The sequence below is a fragment of the Erinaceus europaeus genome, chromosome 12, assembly GCF_950295315.1.
Source record: "Erinaceus europaeus chromosome 12, mEriEur2.1, whole genome shotgun sequence".
Classification (NCBI taxonomy): domain Eukaryota; kingdom Metazoa; phylum Chordata; class Mammalia; order Eulipotyphla; family Erinaceidae; genus Erinaceus; species Erinaceus europaeus.
Window position 1 is genome coordinate 66,299,005 of NC_080173.1, and position 12,258 is coordinate 66,311,262.

At 38.0% G+C, this 12,258-nt stretch overlaps 1 protein-coding gene, 1 long non-coding RNA gene and 1 pseudogene across 3 annotated transcripts in view; 1 reads left to right on the plus strand and 2 right to left on the minus strand.

Moving 5' to 3' along the window:
- The window catches only part of BRIP1 (BRCA1 interacting helicase 1), a 144,166-nt gene that overhangs the window by 114,324 nt on the left and 17,584 nt on the right, over positions 1-12,258 (plus strand). For both annotated transcript variants that reach the window (XM_007531479.2, XM_060203874.1), the window contains one exon: positions 9,551-9,663. In XM_007531479.2, the coding sequence (XP_007531541.2) occupies positions 9,551-9,663 (113 nt within the window). The remainder of the gene's footprint in view (positions 1-9,550; positions 9,664-12,258) is intronic.
- LOC132541990 (uncharacterized) overlaps positions 6,269-12,258 on the minus strand; it is a 169,930-nt gene continuing 163,940 nt past the window's right edge. The window contains exon 2 of the long non-coding RNA XR_009553110.1: positions 6,269-6,402. This is a non-coding gene — a long non-coding RNA (uncharacterized LOC132541990). The remainder of the gene's footprint in view (positions 6,403-12,258) is intronic.
- LOC132542334 (small nucleolar RNA SNORA48) lies at positions 8,638-8,779 on the minus strand (annotated as a pseudogene).

Here is a 12,258-nt window from a genome sequence, read left to right on the forward strand (position 1 = left end):
TGGTGTTTACTTACTGTCAAAACTCAGAAAAAACATTCACAGTTAACTTCTATAATAAAATGTCTGTCTCACTGGGCTTTAAGAAAGCACTGGTCAACAGGTATAATGTTGGTAGACTAGCTAATGTGAATGTGGATTTGACCTCCCAATTAGATCAAAGAGTAATCTCTTTGACAGTTATAAGATGACAGAGCTTGCCATGGGCCATTCACTGCTACACATTGAAACTGTTTAGTTGGAAAGCATGCCTGAGGGATGAAATGTATTTATAGGGATGAGCAGGTAGAAGTAAAAAGGTTGTCCTGTGACATTTCAGCTAATCCCTTTCAGTCTTGGGTTTACTTAACATTTAGGCTATTTGCTGGCACGAAAAACTAGCTTTTTCATATATGCTCTATGTCATTTTAAATTGGGCGTTGATTTTTGGGCTTGGGAATTCCTAAGTGTACAGTGAACTAGGTTCTCATATCATTAAAATGAGGTGTACTGGCTTTCAATCCTTTCCAAACATTTAGCTTTGCTTTCCTAAGTTAAACATGTGCTTCCAGTGACATTCTTACTTCTCATTAGTCAAAACATTTCTTTATAAATAAAATCTATCAAAGGTAGATTTTGTATATGCTTACTTATACAAGTTTTTTTGTTGTTTCCTATATTTTTACCTAAAATGCTTTCTTTAGATAAAATATTGACTGTATTTTTAAGATCATTTGGATTATAAAAAACATTTGAAAATTTTCATAAAGTTGAAATAATTGAAATGGAAATAGTAATGAACTAAAGTTAATTCCATTTAAATGATAAAAGACATGGGAACAATTTGTTGTTAAAATGTAAGTCTAGTAGTTGCTACATTATCTCTCAATGTTTTATTTGTAACTAATACTCCCTAGAGCAACTGTTGTTATAGGAAGAGTTATTAGAAAGTGTTATTTGAACATGGTATAGGAAAATTTGCCAGCCATTGTTAGTATGTCTGAAAAGGATAAATGCCAAATAATGGGGGGGATATTATTAAGACAATAGATAAATTGCTTTATTTATTGTTAGAGAGAGGGGTAACAAATGTGTATTGCTTCCGGTATAAAGAACTTTGGATTTAAAATTTTTGGAAAATTTAATTATTATTTTAATTGGGGGGGTTTAATGATTCACAGCACAGTTGTGTACACATGGGTATGATTTTCCAATTCCACATAACAGGTATCTGCTAAACACTCTCATCCCCCCATCTAGGGCCCCAAACCCCTCTCCCCCAAGTCCCTGGCTTCCATTCTTCCCCACAGTCCCTTGCAGTACTCCACCCTCAGCTCAAGTTTCACCCTGCGGTCTCCCTTTCTGACTCGTCCTCCCAAATTTCACCTACATGTGAAGTGCTTGTGTTTTCATCTTTCTTTTTCTGACTTATCCCACCCAACAGTTTTCCTTCAGGTTTCTACCAAAGGCCAAGATTGAAATTTCAGAGTTTCTACTCTAATATCTGGATCTTTGGTAGTTGGTCTTGATTTACAACATTGGTCATATCACTGTCCATTTTTGCCATCCTTTTTCCTATGTATTTGCTCCTTTTGTTACTGCTGTTTGTGTTCCCAGTTCTATTATACCGTAGATTACCTCATTTAGAGTTGGGCTTTCTTTGCTTCTTTCCCTGTAGGACTCCTTTCAGTAATTCTTGAAGGATAATTTGGCAGGATAGACAGAGTATTCATGACTGGCATTCTTATCTTTCAATACTTTGAACATGTCATTCCATTCCCTTCTTGCTTCTTGGATTTGTAATGAGAAATATGATGGAAGTCTGGTTGTTCTACCTCTGATTGTCAGGTTCTTTCTTTTCCTTGTAGCTTGCAATGTTTTCTCCTTGTCCTTGTTTTTGGATAGTTTCGGGCTGTTTGGTAGGACTCAAGAGCTTTGATGTTCAATCAGCTTCTTAGAAAACTATATTTGGAGCATTGACCAGGTCTGGAAAATTTTCTTCTCTGATTTCTTTGCGTATGTTCTTTGCTTTGAATATCTTCTCCTCTTCATCCTCAAGTATCCCAATAACTCACTTTTTCTTTTCTTCTGGAGTCTATTTCACAGAGACTTGCTTCACTGTTCATGAACCTTTCCTCTTCAGTAGCTTTGCATTCGGAGAATGTGGTGGTTTTATCTTCTGGCCCTGATATTCTATTCTCTAGCTGATTTATTCTACTTAAGAGGCATATTATGTATGCCTTAACAGCATCCTAAATTTCCTTCATACCCTGGCGCTTGTTTCAGGAGTTCTTTTTGTATGTTTTGTAGCTGTTTGGTGAAATGATTTCTGAGCTATTGATTTCATATCTGAATGTTATTGGAGTCTTGAATTGCCTTTGTAATAAGCTTTTTAAGTTCAAACTCCTTTGTGAGTTTGGGCTGTTGAGTTTTTTTCCACGTTTTGGTCAAGTATGGATTCTGCTATTCAGCCAGTAGGTGGCGCTGTTGCTAAGTATATGGGGGCGGAGAAGTCTATTACCTTGTGCTCGTTCACACAGTTTCCACTCTAGCAGTGGGGAGAGCAGCCTGTTTCAGACTGTACTCTGGCCTCTGGCTGCCGTCTGCTGCTGTTTTGGCTGGGCATACAATAGCCCATCTTCTCAGGGTAAAGCCTGTGTCCCAAAACATTGCCATCTGCTGTCAACAGTCTGTGACTCTTCATTTCAAGCTGCCTTTGTCTCAAGATTTTCTCCTCTGCCCCTTTTCATGCACCTGCCTTCACCCACCTTTGGCTTAGCAAGTTTCTTCACATGTGAGATTCCAGGTGAATTTTTGGTGTGTGTGTGTGTGTGTGTGTGTGTGTGTTTTAACTGGCTGCTCCCTGGTGTGATTTTTCTTTAAAATCACTATTATTCCATGACCACACCCCCCAGAAGTCTTGTTTGAAGGTTTTTTTTCTCCTAATCATCAATATGTAATATACTTTGTTGCTGAATTGTCATAAAGTATCAAACTATCATCTAATATTTCTTACATTTGCATATTATTTATTATTTAAATAATTTTTAAAAACATAGTCTATGGCAGGCTGGGTGGTGGTGCACCTGGTTGAGCGCATGTATTACAGTGCGCAAGGACTCAGGTTTGAGCCCCCAGTCCCCACCTGCAGGGGGAACGTTTTACAAGTGGTGAAGCAGGGCTGCAGGTTTCTCTCTGTCTCTCTCCCTCTCTATCACCCCCCCTTGATTTCTGCCTGTCTTTATCCAATAAATAAATATAATAAAAAAATTTAAAAATACATAGTCTATGGCATTTAAAGGATTTATTTCCTTTATAGTCATGGCCTCAAACCTGGGAGGTTTTACCACTCCTGGGCTGACTTTTTCAGATAGACACAGAGAAGAGAGAGATCAGCACCAGGGTTCCCCCTGGTATGTGACACTTCCATTTGGTGCCAGGGTTTGAACCTGGGTTGTGTGCTTGTCAAGGCATGCACCCTATTATTTCTTGGTCTTCCTCTATAGCCTAGTTATGAAATGTGAAATTTTTGTTTGTATTATTGATTCACAAAATTACAAAATAGTTGCTAAGTTTTAATTAAAGCTTCTGACAGTCATTCTGAGTGAATATAAAATAAATTTTCTTACAACTACTTTGAAAAAAAGAGTGTACTTATAGAGGTACACTCTTGTTTTCTCTCCTAAAGTGTGTCCTTTTTTTTTTTTAATAAAAAGATTAATAATAGACTAGACAGCATCGAGAGAATTGAGCAGTTTTACAACTTACTGAAGCCATAGATGTTAATTTATCTTGAAAGTTTAGATATTTTCTCCAAAATCACTGTTTATACCTCCACTTAGGCTTGTATTACAGAAATGTACTATTTAATTTACTTGTTCAGAAACACTACATAGAAGATCTTTAAAGTCTGAATACTGTTATGGGAACAATTCCTATTGTTGTACATATTGAATTAACTCATTGGTAGGAACCAGTCAATTTTTTGGCCTTCCATTATTTACTTTTTTTTTTTTTTTTTTGCCTCCAGGCTTATTGCTGGAGCTTGGTGCCAGCACTTCGAGTCCACTGCTCCTGGAGACCATTTTTCCCCTTTGTTTATCATTGTTGTTATTATTATTGTTATTGTTGTCATTGTTGCATAGGACAGAGAGAAATCCAGAGAGGAGAGCAAGACAGAGAGGAAGAGAGAAAGACAACCTGCAGACCTGCTTCACCGCCTGTGAAGTGACCTCCCCCTACCCCCACAGGTGGGGAGCCAGGGGCTTGAACCAGGATCCTTGAGCGGTCTGTGCGCTTTGCACCATGTGCGCTTAACCCACTGCGCCACCGCCCAGCCCCCTACAGTTTTTTTTCAGGTGACTAAATTGCTGTGATTGAATTTGAGAACCATTTAATATTTTATTAGATTTTAATACTCATTCCATTTTATTTTTTCATTATTAATTTTTATATTTATACATTTATTTAATTTCTTTTTTGTTGCCATTTTTTTAAATTTATTTTTTATTTTTTTATTTTTTATTTAAGAAAGGATTAATTAACAAAACCATAGGGTAGGAGGGGTACAACTCCACACAATTCCCACCGCCCAATCTCCATATCCCACCCCCTCCCCCGATAGCTTTCCCATTCTCTATCCCTCTGGGAGCATGGACCCAGGGTCATTGAGGGTTGCATTGAGGGTTGGCTTCTGTAATTGCTTCCTCGCTGAACATGGGCGTTGACTGGTCGGTCCATACTCCCAGTCTGCCTCTCTCTTTCCCTAGTAGGATGGGTCTCTGGGGAAGCTGAGCTCCAGGACACATTGGTGGTGTCTTCAATCCAGGGAAGTCTGGCCAGCATCCTGATGACACCTGGAACCTGGTGACTGAAAAGAGAGTTAACATACAAAGCCAAACAAATTGTTGAGCAATCATGGACCCAAAGCTTGGAAAAGTGGAGAGGTAGTATTAGGGAGGTACTCCCTGCAAACTCTAGTATACTTCTGCTTTCTTACTTTGGTGCCATACTCCAAACTCAGTCAATTTCTGCTTTGCGTTTCTACTTCTTTTTTTGAAGTAGTGTTTTCTGGCCTAGAAACACATGAAAAAATGCTCCAAGTCTCTGATTGTCAGAGAAATGCAAATCAAGACAACAATGAGATATCACTTCACTCCTGTGAGAATGTCACACATCAGAAAAGGTAACAGCAGCAAATGCTGGAGAGGATGTGGGGTCAAAGGAACCCTCCTGCATTGCTGGTGGGAATGTCAATTGGTCCAACCTCTGTGGAGAACAGTCTGGAGAACTCTCAGAAGGCTAGAAATGGACCTACCCTATGACCCTGCAATTCCCCTCCTGGGGATATATCCTAAGGAACCCAACACATCCATCCAAAAAGATCTGTGTACACATATGTTCTTGGCAGCACAATTTGTAATAGCCAAAACCTGGAAGCAACCCAGGTGTCCAACAACAGATGAGTGGCTGAGCAAGTTGTGGTATATATACACAATGGAATACTACTCAGCTGTAAAAAATGGTGACTTCAGCGTTTTCAGCCGATCTTGGATGGACCTTGAAAAAATCATGTTGAGTGAAATAAGTCAGAAACAGAAGGATGAATATGGGATGATCTCACTCTCAGGCCGAAGTTGAAAAACAAGATTAGAAAAGAAAACACAAGTCGAACCTGAAATGGAATTGGAGTATTACACCAAAGTAAAAGACTCTGGGGTGGGTGGGTGGGTGGGGAGAATACAGGTCCATGAAAAATGATGAATTAAATAGTGGGGGTTGTATTGCTAAATGGGAATCTGGGGAATGTTATGCATGTAAAAAAAAAAAAAAGAAGCCATTTTTTTATTGTTGTAGTTATTATAGTTGTTGTTATTGATGTCGTCGTTGTTGGATAGGACCGAGAGAAACCGAGAGAGGAGGGGAAGACAGAGAGGGGGAGAGAAAGACACCTGCAGACCTGCTTCACCGCTTGTGAAGTGACTCCGCTGCAGGTGGGGAGCCGGGGGCTTGAACCGGCATTCTTACGTCAGTCCTTGTCATTTGCGCCTCTTACACTTACCCCGCTGCGCTACCGCCCGACCCCCTATTTTTATTCTTTTTAAAAATTTATTTGTGTGGTCCGGGAGGTGGCGCAGTGGATAAAGCGCTGGACTCTCAAGCCTGAGGTCCTGAGTTCAAACCCCGGCAGCACATGTACCAGAGTGATGTCTGGTTCTTTCTCTTTTCCTATCTTTCTCATCAATAAATAAATAAAATCTTTAAAAAAATTGTTTTTAATTATTATTATTAATTTTATTTTATTTATTCCCTTTTGTTGCCCTTGTTTTATTGTTATAGTTATTATTGTTGTTGTCGTTGTTGGATAGGACAGAGAGAAATGGAGAGAGGAGGGGAAGACAGAGAGGAGGAGAGAAAGATAGACACCTGCAGACCTGCTTCACTGCTTGTGAAGCGACTCCCCTGCAGGTGGGGAGCCGGGGTTCGAACCGGGATCCTTATGCCGGTCCTTGTGCTTTGCACCACCTGCGCTTAACCTGCTGCGCTACAGCCCGACTCCCAATTTTTATTATTTTTAAGTGATTGCTGGGGCTTCACTGCGCAATTGTATGTGTAAAACTTCCTCCAGTATAATCACACATACACACACAACACACACACAACACCCACAGACACACACACCCGCCCATAACACCAAAGCTTCTTTCAGTGCAGTAAGACATGTATTGTTCATACAGCAAAGTAGGGTCACTTTCTAGGTGAGCTATTTTATTAACCCTACTTATTCCATTTGAAATAGAAAAGTAAAGCCACAACAGAATTAAATTAACAAATCACAACTTAGAGAAGCAACATAGTGTTTTAAGAGAGCAAGACTCTGAAAAATAGGTTGAAATTCTGATTCCACCTCTACTCCTTAAAGCTTAGGTGAACTTCAACATGTCACTTATGTTAAGCCTTATTTAAAGGCTTTCTTTAATGTGAGCGAGAAAAGGGGGAAAAGAGAATCAGTTTAGCAAATAAAATGCCGGGGGTCAAACTTGGAACCTGAAGTGTGTGAGTCCTTCCTGGATGCTTTTAAATCTTATTTATTTATTTTTGAGGAAATGTTGTTCTACATGACTATTATAACTGGGTATAATATCAATTCTTCCCCAAAATAGGTGCCAGCATACCTTTCCCACGACCAAATTGCTCTTTCCATCATGTAGCACTGGGCACTCTTAAATCTTTGGATCTGTGAAAATAGACCACAGTTCATTAATGTTTCATCCTATGTTTTCCTTTACTTTGTTTCTTAATTCTCACTAATGGGTGAGATCATCCATTAAGCCTTATTTTTTAATGGAGTAATAATAACTACCTCTTAAGATTGCTGTGAAGATAAAACAAGAGAATTATTCTTTTTATGTATTGGGTTTTGTGTGTGGACTATTTTAGGAGCTCAATAGATGTTATTATCATCTGTTACTAATAAGATCTCTGGTTCACAACTTTTCTCACTCTGACTTTCTGTTTAGCTAACACACTACCAATTTCTGTTCTTGATTTAGAAATTATTTCTTAAACATGGATTAAGCCAACTTTTTCATCTTTCTTAAATATACTTCTTTCCTCAGCAAAGTATTTTATTCCTTCTCAATGAATATATATATATATATATATATATATATATATAGTCAATTTTCATTTTTTTCTCTCTTTGATAAGCCATACATTCATATATGTCATTTAAGGCTTGTAGCTCTATTATGTGTTTCAGACTGATTTCTCTTTTCCATTTCTGTGGTCTTTCCAGGTAAAAGTCTCTTTATTCTTATCCCAAAGTAATGGTATGTCTTCATTCGTTAATGCATACTGCAGTCTATGCTAATAATTTAACGTTTATATTTGTTTGATGATCATATTCTTATGTTCATATTTTTTTCTATTCATGTATGCTTTTGCTCTGCAGGAACTTCTTTTTAACCACTTTGTATTTCTGGTGCTTATCACAGATCTCTTACACTGGGCAAAGCTGTAAATATAGAACTGAATTTACAGTTTAAGGTATAAAATTTTTTTCCCCCACTAGATAACATTTTCTACTTTAAATGCTATATTTTTAATGTTTCTACCCTCTCTTTAAGGTTCTTTTCAAAAACTTTAGTGACTCATAATTGACTAACATTCTTGAGTGGTATTTAAGACAATGCCCTTTTTTCATTTAATTAGTGTATGAAAAATATAAAGTCATAGTATATAATTTCCTTTCACTCAAAACTTACATTTTAATTTTTATAAGGGAAAGCTCATTATCTGATACAATTTAATAAGCCAATTTGAATGGTGTGTTTTATATACTCTGACCTGGTAGAGAAGTAGTTCTCTCTTGGGATGATGTAATTTTAAATATTGTTATAAAGACCAGGTGAAGTCTGGGTATGTGGCACTGTTGGTTGTGATTCTGATTTTTATCAAGAATTTAGTTTCTTTTTCTTTTTAAAATCACTTTGGTTGTCATTGAGGCTTCACCACTGTAGACTTGACTTTTTCAGAGAGAAAGACACCACAACACTGATGGCTTCCTCAGTGCACTGGGGCCTGGTTTGAACCTGGGTCTTGCCCATGACAAAATAAACACACTATTCAGCCCTGAATACTAGTTTTAACTTTTTTTTTAAATGTGCCTCAGGAATGAAACAGTTGTGGCCTCTGATCCAGGCATCAAGCTAGGATGAACAAAAGACTGTATCTGTTTTGCTCCTGACTAATAGAAGACACCACCACCAATGAAGTGTCTCTTTGCCCAATGCTAAGGGGACTCTTTTATCTTTCCTTTTTTAAAATAGTTTATTTATTTATTTGGGTAGAAACAGAGAAATCAAGGGGAATGGGGAGATAGAGAAGGAGGGAGACAGAGAGATATCTGTAGCACTGCTTCATCACTTGTGAAGCTTTTCCCCTACAGGTGGGAGCTGGGGTCTTGAACTTGAATCTTTGTACATTGTTAGTACGTGCACTTAGCCAGGTGTGCCACCACCTCGCTTCACAATTATTTTTTTTTCCCTCATTGCCGCCAGAATTATTGCTGGGGCTGACTTGCCTGCATTATGCATCCACTGCTTTCGTGGCCACTTTCCCGCCTTCCTTTTTGTTGGTAGAGACAGAGAAATTGACAGGGAAGGAGGAAATAAGAGAGGGGAAGACACCTGCAGTACTGCTTTAGTGCTTGTGAAAATTTCCCTCTGCAGATGGGAATGGGGTGGGGGTGTGGGGCTTGAGCATGGGTGCTTGTGCATTATAGCATATGCACTCTACCAGGTTTGCCATCACCGGACCTCAACCCTCCTAAAAATAATTCCAAGTTTGTTTGGTGAAGGATATGATTATAATATCAATTTCAGTGATTAGATAGCAGAATTTGTTATCATTTATTTTCCAACATACAAGCAGAAGTTTAGATGGGCACAATCTCTTAAGTTGAAAAAATATTCTACACTAAAAATGATATTTAACATATTAGAAGTTAATATTGTTTTAAATATATATTTTGGTTGCCTACTATATTTTAAATATATTTTCAAATTACTAGGTTGAACTAAAGCGACGATATAATGACCAGCATTCAAAATTAAGAGGTCTTTTACCTGGCCGTCAGTGGTATGAAATTCAAGCATATAGGGCCTTGAACCAGGCCCTAGGTAGGTAAGTGGAGTGAAATTTTATCTAATTGTAATATTGACTAGGATTGTATGTATAGCACCTCTTGTTACTTTCCTCCTTTTAGTAAATTTGGTAGGATTTTATTTTACTAGAACCTTAGGAAATAGGAGCTAGTATAGTTTCAGTGATAGATGTCACAAATGAAAGTTAAAAGGATTTAATGGAATAATGAAACCCAAAATAAAAACCAAAGTTTGCTGGTCTAAATAATATTTATAATTGGCTAAACAATGTCACATAATGGTGTTCAGTTAATGTTGTGCAGAAATTTCCCTCAAGTAATACCATTTAATCATCAATCTGGACCTAGATTGTGATTTTATTTTATTTTTATATATTTTTAATTTATTTATTTTCCCTTTTGTTGCCCTTGTTGTTTTATTGTTGTAGTTATTACTGTTGTTATTAATATAGTTGTTGTTGGATAGTCAGAACTGGAGAGAGGAGGGAAAGACAGAGAGGGGGAGAGAAAGATAAACACTTGCAGACCTGCTTCACCTCTCGTGAAGCGACGCCCCTGCAGGTGGGGAGCCGGGGGCTGGAACCGGGATCCTTACATCAGTCTTTGCACTTTGCACCAGGTGCACTTAACCCGCTGCGCTACTGCCCAACTCCCATGTTATTTTATTTTTATTATCTTTATTTACTTACTGGATAGAGACAGCCAGACATTGAGGGGGAGGAGGAGATAGGAAGAGAGACAGAGAGACACCTGCAGCCCTGCTTCACCACTTGCAAAGCTTCCCCCTGCAGGTAAGGACTGGGCTTGAACCTGGGTCTTCGTAACTTGTGTGCTCAACCAGGTGAGTTATCACCTAGCCTCAGTTTGTAATTTTATAAGTAAAAAAACATTCAAGAAGAGTTAAGACAAATCATGCTCACAGTAAAGAATTAATATTGTGGCTGTAGAACTAGCTCAAGCTGATAGACCACAGAATGTGCATCCCTGAGGCTCCTGGTCCAATCTCTGGAAAATTCATAAGAGCCATATTCACCTCCCAATGAAGACATCAAAGCTATGTCTCTACTGATATCCACTGAATTGAGAAAAATTATGGAATCCCACAACAAATTCAGAGAAATAATGAGGAAATTAATGGATAAATTCATAGTAATGGTCAGAGGAGTGAAGTGTGAAGTCACAGAGCAGAGGAGCTCACCAGCAAGGTGGACAAACACCAACGCAGCACCAAAGTGGAGAACAAGAAGTTAAGGTAGACGAAAAATACCTTTGTATCGTACTTTGTTATTTTTCAACCCTTTCCCATGTATTAGCCAAAGCATGAGAGAGGACCTTTCTTGTTTAGCATCACATAGCTACTACATAGTACCTCACATATTGGCCCCAACTACTTTTAAAACCTCAAGACCCGCCTTTTCATCCTTTCATCCTATCTCTGTCCACTCAAGTTCCCACTATTAAGCATAAACTTCTCACTAACACACTATTAAAAATATAGCATCCTTCCACTACTCTGCCTCGGTATAAAAGCAACATACGCTTCACTACAAGCTCACCAATCAAAACCTCTTAAAGGTGACATTCTTTATGCAAACTAAAAAAATTTCTTCAACTAGAGTCACTTACTCCTTAGGGAACCTTTTTATACACATTTCCTGCTACAGCATTATATTATAGAAGTCTGTTCATTGTCTGCCTCTTCCCCTAAACGAATCCAATTTTGCTTTCTCAGCAACTACCTGTCCCCCAGCTGGGGGCATAGACATTCAATAAGAATGCTAGATTCACTGCTTTCCCCAGTATGCCATATTATCCAGAGAGCTTCTAGAGCTTCAAAATGTGGTATAAGACCATAAACCACAGTAATCTGCAATACTGTACTTGATTTTGTGACCAAGTTGCAACAGAACTATGAGGTTTCTAATGCATTGCTTTACAAAAGTTTTTTTTCTTTTTTACTCAAGTGAACATAATTGAGCATGGCAATATGAAACATTGGAGGGAAAAATTTTATAAATTATTTATTGATGTAAATGTCTTTGTGCCATAACTCAAAATATAAACTAAATTCTAACCAAGAAGTAACAAGGGAAAAATTAAAAATTAAAAGTAATTAATTTTTGGTTAATTAAAATTAACCAAAAATTAAAATAAATGTATCAAAATGTATGGATTGCAGCTGTTGAAATGCTTAGTGGAAAGCTCTTATCATTGAACACTTATTATTGACAAGGAAAAAAGTTCTTAAATCAATAAAGCGAAGAGTAAAAACGAGGGAATCTGGCAGTAGCACAGCGGGTTAAGCGCACGTGGCACAAAGCGAAAGGACCCACGTAAGGATCCCGCTTCAGGCTCCTGGCTCCCCACCTGCAGGGGAGTCGCTTCACAGGCGGTGAAGCAGGTCTGCAGGTGTCTATCTTTCTCTCCCCCTCTCTGTCTTCCCCTCCTCTCTCCATTTCTCTCTGCCCTAACAACTACAACAGAAATAATAACAACAACAATAACTACAGCAACAATAAAAAACAAGGGCAACAAAAAGGAAAATAGATATAAAAAATTTAGAAGTACAAATCAATAAATTTGAGTATAAAATAAGATAAAGGATGTCAGTGAAA